The sequence below is a fragment of the Pipistrellus hanaki genome, assembly GCF_964339955.1.
Source record: "Pipistrellus hanaki genome assembly, chromosome: 9".
NCBI lineage: Eukaryota > Metazoa > Chordata > Mammalia > Chiroptera > Vespertilionidae > Pipistrellus > Pipistrellus hanaki.
In genome coordinates this window covers 54,553,286-54,569,864 of record NC_140511.1, presented here as the reverse complement: position 1 = coordinate 54,569,864, position 16,579 = coordinate 54,553,286, and the positions used below count along the sequence as shown (strand labels likewise).

At 42.8% G+C, this 16,579-nt stretch overlaps 1 protein-coding gene across 1 annotated transcript in view; it reads left to right on the top strand.

Annotated features, from left to right (window-relative positions):
- SERGEF (secretion regulating guanine nucleotide exchange factor) overlaps positions 1-16,579 on the top strand; it is a 184,341-nt gene that overhangs the window by 15,613 nt on the left and 152,149 nt on the right. The window contains 3 exon segments of the mRNA XM_084895505.1: positions 217-330; positions 1,242-1,304; positions 6,707-6,865. Of these exon segments, the coding sequence (XP_084751631.1) occupies positions 217-330; positions 1,242-1,304; positions 6,707-6,865 (336 nt within the window).

Below are 16,579 nucleotides of genomic sequence, written 5' to 3'. Positions count from 1 at the left end.
GAAATCAAAATTGAAATCAAAATTTCAATCAGAAATTTTGATTGGCTTGGTGGTAATCCCTGTGACCAGTCCTAAGGCCCTTGAAGAAATAAGCTCCTCCATAATGCATGAGTAAACTGAGAATGAATTAGGAATCTTCCATAGCAGTGAAGTTCAAAGAACAATCTGGTCTTATCCAAATAAGCATTTTTTCCCCCTCTTCTGTTCAATTCGAAGCAAGTGGCATCGTGTTCCAGTGGGGAACTGGTTTGGCATCATCTGGACGGCGGTTGTGCCCTGGGCAGACCCTCCCACTGTTTTTGACAGCAAAGGAACCGAGCAGCGTGACAGGTAAGGCCTTTATTTCTTCTGAGTCCTGTATTGATTCTTTGTCAAGAAGTAGAGCCATAGGCATGCAGAAAATGGGTGAATGGAGTTTTGCTTTTGGTATTTCTTGGTCTCTGTATCTTAACTCTCTCTGTTGGTTGGCCTGTTAGTCTTGTTGGGATTTTGTGGACCCAGTAAAAGCATCTCTCTCCATAGTTTGGAACCCATTGAGAGGTAGATCCAAGTCAGGTATGTGGAAACACTTAGTAAGTTAATTAAGCAGAAGTGCCAGAAAAAAAGAGTTACAGAATGATTAAATTTCTCTAGACCAGGTGACCACAACTTCTAGCAGAGTTGGTTGGAATTATACCTTGTCAGTAAAGGCAGTGTGATTGAGGGAGGGAAGTGTTGAGTTTGGAGGTGGAAAGCAGGTTGAATTCTAATTTTCCTGTGTGTTGTTAGGAAGCCTGGGTGTGTATTTTAGTGCCTGCATGTGATAGTAGCTGAATGTACGAGATGCCATTTTTCTAGGCCCCCTTAGTGGACAGAGCTAGGAAATACACATATTTATACATGCACACATCTATATCACTTTTTCTGTCTCTACTAGAAACCATGAGTCTACACTGATTTCTCCAATGGCAGTCCAGTATTGCATGGTCAATGCTCGCCTTCCATCTTTTCATAGGTGTGTCTTTCCTCTCCTCTCTGATAGTGAGAAATCTGGCTCCTAAATATATTTACTTATTTGTTCAACCCACTGGTAGGTAACCAGTTTCCCTACCATGTTAGCCATCTTCTTGGCAGTGCTCTGACTCAGACCTGCCTGCACTGGCTGAGAGGTTCTCCCAGGCCTGCTGGTGTTGCTCAGCCCCTTCTTTTCCCCATTTGTTCTATTATAAATGTAATTTCAAAATAATTTTTTTTTTTTGTAGGCCTAGAGAATTCCAAAGCAATATGTGTTGTTGCTGGGTCAGATCACTCAGCTTCATTGACAGGTAGGTACCAGCTCTTTCAGTTTAATGTACCATCACAGTCTGTATGTTTCTTCTTCACGTGCTGATATTGGGTACCAGAGGGAAGAGCACAGACTCTGGAGGCAGGATTCTGTTGTCACCACTTGTGTGACCTTAGACAAGTCACTTTACCCTTGAGGGACCATTTCCTTGTCTATGAAATAGTTCATGGGTAGTTCTGAGAACTAAATATGACAGAACATGTAAAACACCCTTATGGGCTTACTTTCTTTTCTCTGATTTTGTTTTCTCAATTGTACAATAGGGATAAGAATATCTTCCTTTCAGGGTAATTGTGATTGTCAAATCATTAACCAGCAGTAAATTTATATGTGACATATTGCTATCTTATCCATTTAATCTATTTATTTATCAATCTATTAATTTTTCATTTTTTCCCATCTAATCTATTTAAATGTCTAATATAACCATGTAAACTCTCTAGCTATCCTCTCTGTTTAATCTCAAACTAATCTTTCAAATCCATTTATCTTCCTGTTAGTTCTTTCTATATTTATCTATTTTATTTAACTATATATTTCTATTTTTATTAATATTTTATCTTTCTATCTAATCTATGTATCCATATATCTATCTAAATCTAGTTATGTATGTTTTACTAATCTACTTTGTATTTTTATTTATTTCTCTATTCCATATCTTTGATATGTTCCTTTATCTAACCTTTTTCTCTCTCACACTATCTGTCTAGCAATACATCTATCCATACATTTGACACACCCAGTAAATACAGTATTTTTTGGAAAGCGAAGGTTATCTCTTCAAAAGATCATCTTTTTTTAAAAAATATATTTTATTGATTTTTTATATAGAGGAAGGGAGAGAGATAGAGAGCCAGAAACGTCGATGAGAGAGAAACATCGACCAGCCGCCTCCTGCACACCCCTCACCGCAACCAACGTACATGCCCTTGACTGGAATCGAACCCGGGACCTTTCAGTCCGCAGACCGACGCTCTGCCACTGAGCCAAACCGATTTCGGCGAAAAGGTTACCTTTTTAAATCCCAGATTCCTCTGCCCCATGCTGGTAGCCTGGAGACTACAGTTCTGAGAAATTTATTTTGGTTAAGACCTCACAGAATTAAATGTGTTGCATTTTTAAGCAAAGGGAAACTACTTTCATGCATAGTGTTTTATGTGGAAGTTAAAGTATGTACATAGTATATGTAAATTAATTCATATTAATTTCTTCAACATCACATTTGCAATGCAGCCCCACTGAGAAGCTGTTATTGTTTCTAAAGTACAGAGACATAATGTAAGAGCTTAAATACTTTACAAACTCTGAACTACATATAGTTTGTTACATAATGAATTTAAAACAGCCAAGAAAAGAAATACCTACTTTTAGCCTATGTTTCATATTAGTAGATCTATACATAAATGTTGAAAGAGTTGAGTTGAAATGAATGCCATGTATAAAGGAAGGACTGGAGGTCCCAGGGCAGGAAGTTACTAGTTCATGTCCCACAGTCAGTGAGGTTGGGGAAGGCAATCTTTTCTGAGAATAAGAGTAGGCTAAGAGATGTTTCTACTCTGTTCTAATTAATTTGAAATGGCTGGCATTATATAAATCTAGAAATTCTCTAATTGCTTATGATACCAGTTTCTTAAAAAAATTCATGCAATTTGCCGAAACCGGTTTGGCTCAGTGGATAGAGCGTCGGCCTGCGGACTGAAAGGTCCCTGGTTCGATTCCGGTCAAGGGCATGTACATTGGTTGCGGGCACATCCCCAGTAGGGGGTGTGCAAGAGGCAGCTGATCGATGACTCTCTCTCATCGATGTTTCTAACTCTCTATCCCTCTCTCTTCCTCTCTGTAAAAAAAAATCAATAAAAAAAAAATTCATGTAATTTGTAAAGTTACTTATTCCATATATGGAGCACTTTTATTTTGGTGTTTTTAAAACAGATGTTGAAATTTTATTTATTGAGATGTAATTCATGTATAAAATTCCCCCTTTTAAATTGTACAATCCAGTGATTTTAGTATATTCACAAAGTGAATTGTTTTTGGATATTAAAAAAAGAAGATTTTTAAATTGATTTTTAGAGAGAGAGGAAGAATTAGGATAGAAAGAAACAGATGTGAGAGAGAAACATTGATCAGCTGCCTCCTGTCCCCCCTACCAGGAACTGAGCCCTCAATCTATGATTGTGCCCTGACCGGAAATTGAACCGGCAACCTTTTGGTGCATGGGAAGATGGCCAACCAACCGGCAAAATCAGCCAGGCGTGTTTTTGGATATTTTTAATGTCAGTTAAAAGTTGTCAAGATTAATATCCCTCTTTCCTCGTCTGGCTCAAGCTTTTAACACATTGGGTCTTGTTCAGTGCTCTTGAGGCCTTTTTTTTGAGTTGTAGGTTATGTAACTATTTGACATTGCAGCAGACTTTAATTTTGCAACAGTGTAATGATCCGCATGTGGAAGGCTGTCTGTGTTTGCAAAAAGGTGGTTTAGACTTACTAAGATAAATAGAAGCTTATTACAGACACAGGCTCATGGCCAATGGCATCTTCCTAGCTAACCAGGCCATTTAATGACTTGAGACTTATCTGAAGGTCTCCTCTGCCTTCTTGCAAAGGATCATATTTTGCAAACCCTGGTGAAGCCCAGAGAGGCTGCATAAAATGTACCGGAGAAGTGCAGAATGCCATTGCTGCAAGGTCATTGGGTGACAAAGAAGCTCCACCTATTTACATTCCCTCGTTTTAGACTTGATGGAAGAGAGGCCCAGGATGTGAAGTGGTGTGCCCAATGTCAGAGTGATAGAGCAGCAGATCTGGGCTTTGAACCCTGAATCTTGGTTTAATGCCCTTTACAGATAGATATTGTTCGGCTTTTGATCAGTTTTTGAGATTATACCAGAGTGCCCTAGGGCAAGCAGTACTATAACGCTCTATTGGAAGGTGACAAAATACAGTGGAAGCCGAAGACCTGGCTTCTTTGTTCTGCTGACTCCTCATTATCCATGTGATCTTGAAAGTCGTTTAACATCTTGGAGCCTTGGTTCATTTATCTTCTGGAAGAGTGCTGTCTAGTAGAAATACAAGGTGAACCACCTTTCGAAAAGTAAAAAGAAACAGGTGAATTAATTTTAATAATATATTGTACTTAACCCCACATATCCAAAATATTATTTCAATGTGCAATCCATATGGAAGTTATTAATGAGCTTCCATTGTGCTTACGACACATTTCAGTTTGTATTACCCACATTTCAAGTGCTCAGTAGCCATGTGTGAGGAACCTTATAGAACCTTGGAACATTAGGGTTGGAAAAGCCCTTAGAGATCAGCAAAGGAGTCACGAATTGTAGATTCATGATCCAATTATAGCCCATGGCCCCATTTTGTTTGGCTTCCAGTTAAGTTTTCCCTCCCACTTAAAAAAAAACAAACTTTATTGTTGAGAGTATTACAGATGTCCCCCTCTTGTCTCCCTTCATTGCCCTCCTCCACCCAAATCCCTCCCTGCCCCAGGCCTTCACCACCCTATGTCTGTGCCCATGGCTAATACATATCTGCCATAATAAAAGCGTAATATGCTAATTAGACTGGACATCCTTCTGGGTGAAGCCAGGGCTGCAAGGAAAGCCTGGGTTGTGGGTGCCAGAGCGAAGCCGGTTCTGGCAGCCAGGAGAAGGAAGGCCTACTCTTGCATGGATTTTGTGCATCTGCCTCTAGTATGCATGTAAGTTCTTTGGTGAATCTCAAAATTTTTTTTTGAACCTGAATGCCTTTTAGACAGGCATGTGCCTTCTGGTTTGCCCCAATTGCCCGCCAGTCTCTCTTGTGACTGGTGTCATCAGTCATATTGTTTGTCCTTCCAGACTAACCTCCCGTGTTCAGCTGGTGAAACTAAGGCTTAAGGAGGAAGTGATTGTCCAAGGTCAATAGCTAGTTAGCAGATCCAAGAATAGAAGCCACTTGACTCTGAATGTGCTCTTTCTCTATTAAATCACAAAGTCAGTTATATTCCTGCTTATATCACAGGATTATTGTGAGGTTTAAATGAGCTGAAGTGCCACACAGAGATGTGATAGCATTATATATTGTCTTCTGGACAGGGCATATAGTGAAATCTTATGTTTAAAAAGTTTAAGCTTAAAAAGTAAACAAGTCAGACAAAGACAAATACTATATGATTTCACTAATATGTGGGAATCTAAAAAATAAAATAAACAAAACAGAAACAGACTCACAGATACAGAGAACAAACTGATGGTTGCCAGATGGGAGCAGGGGTTGGAGACTGGATAAAAAAGGTGAAGGGATTAAGAAGCACACATTGGTAGTTATGAAAACAGTCACTGGGATGTAAAGTATAGCATAGGAAATGTAGTCAGTAACTATGTATGGTGCCAGATGGGTACTAGACTTACCAGGGGGATCACTTAGTAAGTTACATAAATGTCTAAACACTAAGCGGTACCCCTGGAACGAATTAAACATTGAAGGCCAACTGTAATTGGAAAGGAATTTAAAACAAAACAAAAGTTTAAAGCTTAAATAATATTTTTAATGTGTTACTTTAAACAGTTATATTTTTTATAACAAGAGGTAATGTAAGCATATATTTTATTTATTTATAATTATTACTTTAATATGTTTTTATTGATCGTTTTGAGAGAGAGGAAGGGAGACGTATAGAAAGACAGAAACATCAATGAGAGAGAAACATTATTGATTGGCTGCCTCCTGCATGCCCCCAAACCCACAACTTAGGTATGTGCCCTGACTGGGATTCGAACCTGGGTTGGCACTGAATTGCTGAGCTACACCGGCCGGGCTACAAGCATATATTTTAAAAACTATAAAATAGCCGAAACCGGTTTGGCTCAGTGGTAGAGCGTCCGTCTGCAGACTGAAAGGTCCCAGGTTCGATTCTGGTCAAGGGCATGTATATTGGTTGCGGTCACATCCCCGGTAGGGGGTGTGCAAGAGGCAGCTGGTCGATGTTTCTCTCTCATCAATGTTTCTAGCTCTCTATCTCTCTCCCTTCCTCTCTGTAAAAAATCAATAAAAAAAATAAAAGCTATAAAATATAGAGAAACATACCTTTCACATGGTAGATGTTGAATACGTATTTGCTGAATGAATTAATGGAAAAATAAGCTCACACATTCTCATTCCTTGACAAACTATTGTGAATATTGGGCTTTGTTTCCTATTTATAGAATTTAAAAAAATCCTATTTTATGCTGTATATGAAATTTTTATCTTGCTTTGCTCGACTCAACATTGTAGCATACAAGTAATACAGCTTCTTCGAACTACTTTTTTTCAGTCTTGTGTTATTTTCCATCATTTTGGACTAATGTACCTTCACCCCTTTTGTCCCTCTTCTGCTTGTTTAAGACTCAGGAGAGCTGTATGTTTGGGGCAGCAACAAGCATGGGCAACTGGCTTCCCAGGCCGCTTTCCTTCCTGTGCCCCAGAAAATAGAAGCGCATTGTTTTCAGAATGAAAAGGTCACTGCTGTCTGGAGTGGGTGGACACACCTGGTTGCTCAGACAGGTAAGAGAGCAGCAGAGAATTTGTGGTCAGTGAGAGTAGCTGTGCTGGACAGCTGTCTAAACAGCTATGGACTTTCAGGATTAAGGAGGTTGGTTTTTACTGATGAAAAGCTTTTAGGATTGGGGGAGGGGAGATACCAGGTATGTGACTTTTGCTCCCTGGATCACAGGTTTGCACCCCAAAAAGCAAGGCTGGATTAGGTTATTACCTTCTCTGGTCCTAAGAGTGTAGGAGGTTTTGAGAAGGAGCCCATTGCAGCATGTATCACCCAGAAATTTGTGCAGGCTGTTGGGGTGTCTGCCTTGTCATAGCTAAAGAGATGACTCTCTACAGTTGCTTGCATGGAAAATACAAAAATGAATAAATAGTAACACAAGAATAAATTCTGTGTTTCGCATACTCACCACTGTAAACCTACTTTTGCCAACTCACTGTTACTTCATGATTGAGGCAAAAGCATTAGTTTGAATCCTAGCTGGCACAGTATTTTGATTTAAAATTTTACTAACCCTAATAAACTATGTACGTTGACTCAGACATCCTATATACTCTGTCAGATGTTAGCTTCTGATGTCATGCCATCCAGCTGTTGACATTTAAAAAAAATATTAAAAAAATATTTTTTATTGATTTTAGAGAGGAAGAGACAAAGAGAGAAATATCAATGATGAGAGAGAATCATTGATTGGCCGCCTCCTGCATGCCCTCCCATCCCCACCCCCCCAGTGGGGATGGAGGCTGCAACCCAGGCATGTGTCCTGACTGGAAATCCAGCGGTGACCTCCTGGTTCATAGGTAGATGCCAAACCATTGAGTCACACTGGCGGGGCCAGCTTTTGGCATTTTTATCTTTTCTTTGAGTCTTCATTTATTTCTCATCCTCCCCTTAGGGCAGTTCTCCTTTTCTGGTCTTTATATTTCTGATTTTGTTCTTGAGGTTTTTTTTGTTTATTTATTTTTTATTTTATTTTTTTTCTGTGTCCTTTCCTCTTTCCTGCCTTCCTAGAGCTCCTGAAGGTGGGTGATTTGTAATTCTTAAGATCCATTATCACGTCAAGGCCTCTGAGTTTCAGGGGTTCTTAGGAGTCCCCTGGCCTGCTCTTCTCCTGCTTATGAGCTACATGGCTCTCTAGACTCCCAAACATCTGGTGACTGTTATTCCAGGACTTCCTGGCTTTTATAGGTTTTCAGGGCAGCTTCGGTTATCCTTGGGAGTCACACATACCACACATTGGAACACACAGACAGAGACTTAGGAGTAGTCATAGATGTGATGCTTTTAATTGGTCTTTAAAAAAAAAGACAATCACTGTGGAACAGAGGCCTATATGACCGAGATGTATAATAAACTTCAGAGGATGCTCTCAGGAAAGCCTGTTATTTATTTGGAGGAAAAATCATGACTCTCCTTAAAAAGGTTCAGACTACTTAAAAATTGGCAACATCTACATTTTTCTTAAAAAGACTCACTGAGCATAATAGCTGCTTATTATGCTCAGTGCTGGCGGTTGTATAATTGTTAATATCTGTCTTTTCCCGCAGACAGTGAGCTCTGTGGGGGAAGGCGCCCTATTAGTCCTGCTCGTGTCTGTATCTCTACTGCTTAGTAAAGAATGCATTCGGTTCCTGCATCTAACTGCGTCTCCTTAAAAGAGACAAAGCACATTCAAATATGTTTGCAGCAGGGTGGATGGACAGCTGGGATTTCTGGCCTCTTTCCTTGGACTCACTGGCTCATGAACAGAAGGCCTCCGTTTGTCTCTTTGGATTCAAGAGGCCAAGCAAGTGAGGCATTGTTTCATTGGAACCTGTCGAGCAATGTCCTGTATGAACCTCAGAGAAACGGGAGAGAAGACATGGGCCATGCCCTCCCACTAGAATGTGTAGGCAGGCTTACGTCTAAGAATATAGAGGTGGAAGATTTTACCATCCATGCATCCCCGAACCCATCATACACATGGTGAGGATCTGTTTACACACCATGCCTTGTACTGGATTTGAACCCTGCCCTCAAGGAGCCCACTGCCCACTGGGGGAGACAGGCGTGTTATGAAATTTTAGTACATTGCAGTATGAGACGTGCAACGGTGGAGCCGAGTAAAGCGTGCAGAAGCAGCATAGAGAACAGCAGTCCTATGAGTAATAGGTGGGTGTTTTGTGGTTAGTCAGTCTGCAGAGAATTGCAGTGTAGTGAAATACACTTACTACCAAACAGCAATGAACTTGGTTGAGTCTGTCAGTAAACCCTTTAACTAGTTAGGTAGCTGACTAATAAAAGGCATAAAGATGCTGCTTCTTTGATTCCAGCTGTGGCAGATTGTAAATGATGCTGGTTTCCACCTCTGGGCCCACAGCCTGACCTCGGGGTGGGAGGCTGGCACCCACGCTGTGAAACTGCTGAGTCACCTCGCTTCAGGCCGTCGCCTCCGCTTGAGAGCGTGGTTTTTTTTGGTCATGTTCCAGCTGTTTAATTAACTTGTTAACGCAGATCGCTTGTTTATGTACTTTGCCACTTTCCCCTTTCTCCGAAGTCCAGAGTGGTTAGAAGCTGGGATGTGCGCGTGTCCTGGCAGTGGTGCTAAGTTTTGGGTAAATGAGAGTCCGCTGCTGTCTGACTTGCCAGTGCTGCTCTCCATCTGGCAGCGGTGGAAGCTCTGCCTGGGCCCCGTGTCATTGAGAAGAAACACCCAGGGCTTCCAATCTCCTCAGACTCGGCCGTTCACGGTAACGGGAATAAGACTGGCTCCCTTGGTCAGAAGCAGCTCATTAATGGAACAAGGAATTATCTGACTGTAGTTGTTTTCACAAGCCAACTCCAGTGGCGAGTTGTTCCCAGGACCCACCTGCAGGCCACATTCGCTCCCAGACTCCTTCGGGAAGGCACTGATTGGATGATCTTGGTTAAAGGAGAGTTTGCGCTGTCTCTGTCCAGTAAGATAGGATGGGTCAAGGGAATGGACTCTGCTTTTCCCCTTCCCCATAGGCCCTAGGCCAGTGGTTCTCAGCCACGGGTGATTTTGTCCCCCAAGGGACATTTACCATGTCTGAAGACATACTTGGTTGTCCCAAATAGAGGTGCCACTGTCACCCAGTGGGTGGAGGTCGGCGATGCTGCTAAACGTTTTACGATGCAAGGGCAGCCCCTCTCCACAAAGAAATACCCAGCCCCAAGTGATGGTTGTGTCAAGATCGAGAAACACTGCCCGAGACTGGCACCCCGAGAGGTAGGTGCTTGGCGAGGCGGCTCACAGGGTATCAGGGTAACTATGGTTTGTCTCTATAGGAATCAGGATGCAGGCTTTGCCCTCTCCCATCTGGAGCCTGGTGCCTGCCTGCAGTGTTTGCGATGGAAAAATACTTTTCTCTGTTAGTCAGAGGCACTTGGAAAGAGTCCCAGCGAACCTGTTCTAATCTGGGAGAGTTGGCTAGGGTATCTGTGTCTCAGGCTGCATTCTAGAAACCTTTTCCAGGCTGCGTGACGTCCCTGATCATTGTTCTCAGGAACTTCACGGGACCCCTGGGTGATGCTAGCCAGGCTCAGAGACCTGCAGCCATCTTATCCAGATTCACGATTTCCTGGCCTGAAGTGCTGCTAGTGAGAGCTGGATGGCAGATCTGGGTGCCTTCCTAGTTTGGTGACTTTGGTTAAAGCACTTCACCTGTCTAGGTTTCCGTTTCCTCATCTCGCAAGCAGGATATGCAAACCAGCCTGCATCCTACATAAGGGGCTGCCACGAGGGTCAAATGAACAAATTTGCTTGCAAGATCACTAATTGTAAAATACTGTGTGTGCACCTAAGTGAGCGGTGCCTGAGGTTGGGATATGTGAGTATACTTAGGAGGTAGCAGTTAAACCTCCGTTTCAATAAGGTCTCTGCAGAACTAGAGATACCAGCTTCTCCCCGAGGACTCCTGAGCTGGCCAGGACTGCCGATGCTCCATCCCAGCTCTGAATGGCAGCCGGCAAGATGCCCTTTTATATGATCAAGTTTGGGAGAGCTTTGTGGCCTTATAGGCAATTTTCCGTGTTAAATCTCTGGTCACACTATTCCTTCCGCATCCCAGTTTGTAATGGCATACGTTTGTTTGTATTCTTATTTGTTTAATGTCACGACTGTAAATTCCAGGAGAGCAGTGTCTGTTTTATTCACGGCTGTGTTCTGAGCGCCTTGTACAGGCCCGGCACTTTGTAGATGATTAGTAACTAATTGCCGAATGAGTGGATAAATGGCAGGGTGGAGAGAAACACAGACTTTGTCGTCAGATAGGCCCGGGTGTGACTCTCAGCTCTGAGTGGCTGTGGGCAGTGCCAGCGCTCTGCATCTCTGCTGCCACCACAGAGCAGGCCACTGTAACCTCCGGCCTGGATCCGCAGAGGCCTCTGACGGGTGTCCTCATCTCCCCACACTCCCTCCCTCTCCCCTCCAGTCTGTTCTTTGTGCTTCCGTTGGGAGATCCCTTCAGACCGATTGTGTCACATTCCAATGGCTTCCCATTGCTCTTATGATAAAAACAGAGTCCTTTGTTGCCCTAAAGGCCTTCTGTGGTCTGCCCTCTGCTTCCCTGTCCAGTCCATTTCTTACTGTGCCAGCCTCTTGATCTCTGGCTGATCTCCACGCTGGCCTTTCCTTGAGTGCATCCTGCATGTCCTCCCGTAGTGCCTTTGCACGTGGTGTTCCCTCTGTCTGGCACACTTATCCCCGCACCCCTTCATGTTGACTTAGTTACGTCCTTTTTTTTTTTTTTTTTTTCTTTTTTTTTTTTTCAGACTTCAGCTTAGTCATCACCTCCTCAGGGAGGACTTTCCTTGACATCTCTGACTAATCACTTTTCCCTTTTCTCTGTTCTCAGAGCACTACAACCTCTCCTTGGTGCTGTGTTTTGTAGTATTCTGTGACTAATTCTCCCTCCCACTAGACTGTTAGCTCCATGAGGGCAGGGGCCACATTTGTTTTGCTCAGCATTGTATTCTCAGCATGTAGGAAAATATTTGGCACATATGAGGTAGGTACTCAGTAAATGTTAGACACATGAATAAGCCTAACTTTTCTAAGCTTGTTTTTTTTCCTCCCATTGGGAAAATGGAGAGGTATTGCTGACCTCGTCTGAGCACTAACTGAGATGCTTCCAGCATCCAGCTCAAGACTGGGCTCATGTGCCAGCTCAGTACAAATGCCCTTCCTCTGCCCTTTGAAATCTGGAGCCCTGTGGGGCTCAGATGCCCTTATCTTCTCTCTCCGGCAGAGGGCTCTGAGGTTATGAATGCCTCTGCATAGGCAGCAGGTTATTCAGAACTCTCCTGGAGGGTGCAGAGAGATGAGCGCTTAAAAATGCTAAGTGCCGGTTGCTGGTGATTAATTAGAATTTCGAGAGCGATGACTTGCACAAGCTCGGAACCTTATTGTGGGGTTGGTGGGCATGTCTAGAATCCGGTTGCTTTCGGGATGCTGAAGCTTTCCCTGAGCCAGGCAGAATCCCAAAGTGGCCTTGTGGTCTTGCAAAGGCTGTGGATTGAAAAAGTGCAAATACAGATTACTTGACATTCTTTGGTTTCTTCAGTGTCCCTAAAAAAGTCCTAGAATCTTAGATGTTTTAGAGAATCAGAGATGGAAAAAGAAACTTCCTCACTTTGCAAATGAAAAGACTGAAACCAAGAGGAGAAAAGTGACTTTATGGCAGCATTTAAGCTAGAATCCCATTCTGTCTTTTTTTTTTTTAATTTCTTTATTGATTAGGGTATCACATATTTGCCCTCACTTCTCTATTGTCCTTGACTACTGGTTAGGCTCATATGTGTGCACATAAGTCCTTTGGTTGATCTCTCCCTTTTATCCCCACCCTCCCTTTGAGGTTCAACAGTCTGACCCATGGCTCCTTATCTCTGGGTCTGTTCTTGTTCATCAGTCTATGTTGTTCACCATTTCCCCTACATGAGTGAGATCATGTCCTACTGGAAATGCAAGAATCAAAAATGAGACAAGCAATAATCGTTATGCTGAAAGGCATATGAATCAGTCTGTAGTGAGCTTCTTTCTGGGCCACCAGTTCTTTTGAGACTCATTCTTTCTTTCAGTAAAACTTTTCCTTCCTATCACTGTCCTCCTCGTTCTTGGTTATATTCTTTAATTGAGATTTTTTTTTTTATTCTTTTCTCTAATGTGGGAAATGACATGACATATGTGGAAGGGACCAGTCTGCTTTCTTTAGGTATCACAGACCGAGAAATATTTTATTGCATTTGATGTCTAAGCTCCAGTGAAATTCAAGCTTAGCCATTGATTCACACCAATCCAAGTTTATAAATATACATCTAATGCTGATTTTTCTCTGTTTTTTTTTTGTTTGTTTGTTTGTTTTGTTTCTTTCACCAAGATCCTTTCTAGAATGGGGTGACAGTGGATACCACTCCATCTTCTTTAGGGCCATATGTCATGAAACCTCAGCCGAGCTTGGGGAGAGTCTGACCTCATGAGCTCTATTTAAAGTAGGTGGTTTGGAATTCATGATGTTTGTGCTTTAGAACTTTGAAAACCCAATGTTGAAAGTCAAACCAAGCCCGAAGGACTCTTTTGCAATGGATGGTTTTTACTTGTTGAAGTCATTTGTCTTTATCCTAGGATCCCTAGAATGTCATGAATGGATGGGAACTTAGAGCTCAGCTGGGCTGACCCCTCCGTTTAGAGATGGGGAAACTCAGGACTGAAGAGGGGGAAGCACAGGGAGTGAGGGAAGGAGCCAAGACAGAACACAGGTCCCGTGGGTCTTGGTCCAGTTCCCTGTCCATCTTGCCACCGTCTCTCTAGAGATGATGAGGAAGTGAGGGTGACTTAATCACACCCAGGAGCCTGAACAGGAATAATAGTTCCTTCTGTACATGAAGTTCTGCTTCAAGAAAACACTGAATCTTACCTGAAATGCATAGCCATAGAGTCCCATAATGGATATGTGCATGGAGTAGAAACCAGGAGATGGTGCCCCAGGAGTGAGGGTCAGCAGGCCATCCAGGATTCACAGCAGCAGCTGCATTTCCTTTTATAATACCTAGCAGGTCAGATCTCTCGTGGACCACTTTTATCACCATCCAGTGCTTTCACATCCATTTCCTCATGTGAAGTTGGCAAGATGGGTGTTTATTATTTTTGCTGCACAGACAAGGCCCGATTGGTTAGCTGCATTTGCCCTGGTTCACACAAATGGGCAGAGCTAAAACTTGAACCTGGTCTTTTGTTCCCAACCCTGCTGCTCTGATTCCAAGTTGTGTGTTTCTCAGAATGCTCTAACTCATAAATGAACATATTTTACTCTTCCAAGAAGCGTCTTTCTCCAGCTTTTGCTAGTGACTTTCCCAAGCAATAAGGAAGGTAATTCTTAGTTACCCTTGATTCTTCAGCTGGGGTTTATAGAATGCTCACTTACATATCTATAGCACTATGCTACAGAATACAAGGGAATATAAAATCCAGAACTACCTTCCGGAAGCTTATAGTTGAGTGAACAAATTAAATATTTAGTGGCAGAATAAAAAAGAATGTGACAAAGAGTGAGAGGAGTGACACTGAAAGTACTAGGGTTTCAGAGGAAAGAGAGGTCAGTGTGGGTGAGGGTGCTCAGGGCACGGTGTGAAATCGTTCTGGAAGGTCACATTTGAATGGGTGGACAGTTTGGGACTTGGTTCTGTTGCTGTCTTTTTGTCCTTTAGCAAGACATAAAAGTCTGTTCTCCTTTCCCTCATTTGGGCCATAGGAGGTTGTAGGCCCTAATTTCTAAGGGCCATTCCAGCTCTGAAATCCTGTCATTCATATATATATATCTGGCCTAAGGAAATAATTATGGGTGTTAAAATATTAAGAATATTGCCATTCATCGTAACCTAATTTATAATGACAAAAACAAATGAATGGAAACAAATGAGACTATAGGGGGATTAGTTAAGTAAACTTTGGTACAACCACATGTTGGAACATACAGCTAGTTATAGAATATTTTAGAGGGACATTCAATGACAGAAATATGCTCATGCTATAGTAAGTGAAAAGAGTATATTACAATAACTTACCACACCATAACTTCCAATTTTCAAAAAAGGATGTTTGCATAGAAAAGACTAGAAAAAAATATGCCAGGATATTATCTCTGATTGGTGGGATTAGGAATGGATTTTCTTTTCTTTTATACTTTCTATGCAGACCATGTAATTTTCAGTTTGATTACATCCCCCATAAATGTTAAAGCTAATGAATAAAATTTGCCCCTCAGTACATGGATGGCCTCTTTGCCACCCATTCCTGTGTATGAGTCCTTGACAGGTCACTTCCACTGGCCTCAGTCAGGAGGTTGCATAGAAAAGAGGCAAGAGCTTGTAGAAGGAGGCAGGGAAGCGGGCGTCTATTTTTGGCCCAGTTGTGAGTCAGCTCAGTGACCTCAGGCAAGTCCCTTCTAAATGTCCCTGAGCCTTGGTTTCCTCATCTGAAGAGAGGAGATAGAGGTCACAAAAGGTCCTTTGGGCTCCAAGATATACTTGCTTATAAAGATGAAGAATTTCTTCACTGGCGTGGAACCTGCTCAGAGGCCTCATTGATTCCTGGAGCCTGGTGTCCTTGCTTTCTCTCCCACTCCTTTGCACCCGGGCAAGCCGATTTCTGTTCAGAGTTCAGGGTGGGATTAAATAGAGTCTAGTGGTTGGGCTCAGAGCTGTTCGAATGTAATGACAGCAATAAACCACTAGAGGGAAGCATTGTTTGATTACGTTCTCCTTTCTCCTATCTGCCCTGCAGGTGAAGAGTAGCCTTGATTGGCCTTGATTTGGTTTCAAATTCTAGAATTTTAGAATTAAAAGGTCGTTTAAGTTCATCTAGTAGAGCCCAGTTATGCTGCATATGTGAGATAATAGAGGCCAGAAAAGGCAAGTAACCTATAGTATGTTTTTTTCAGGATCTGCACTAGGGTTCAGGAGAAGGCTGCAGGCAGAGCCAAGAGTGTGGTCCGTTGAGTCCACAAAGGGTTCACAGTTCCCATGGTTGCATAAGAATTAAGGGATATGCCTGGTGGAGATCTTTACCGAGCTCCTCTGGCCAGGTGCTGAGAGGCCTGGAGGTGGAGAAGACAAGCTATAGCTCTATCCTGAGGAGCTCATGTGGTGGCAGAAGCACATGCAGACTCATGCTGCCACCCCAGTGTGTCCTTCTTGTCCTCCGGGGAGCTGCCTAGCCTAGGATTCAGGCTGCGGTGGTGGCTTGGAGGCTGGCTTATGGGAGACCTGCAGGTGTCCTTGTGATCGAGGCTCTCCAAGGTAAGGAGATAACCTGGCGCTGCCAGTTTGTTATTTCCAGTGAATTTCTGCAAGCATTGCTCACACGTTCACACACCCTATCTTACCACTTCTTGAGGTTTGCAAGGAATCCGGATAGTTTGTTTCCCATCTTTCAAAGGCTTTGTTTCCTTCGCTATGGACTGGCTTTATTTTTTGGTTTCCAGGGTGCCCACCAGCCCTAAGCATTCTGGTAAAGTGGAATTGTGAGCTAGTCGGGGAGCCAGGCAGCTGGGTGACCTTGGGCAGGTCACTTCCTCCCTTTGAGTAGGGAGGTCAGACTCTCAGCTGCAGTGTGTCATCTCTCCTAGAGAGATAAAGTTCTGGCGTTATTTTTGGGTTTTGAGTTTGGCAGTGAATACCAATTGATCTGCGGTTTGGAGAAGTGCAGTGTGTGTCAAGCTGAA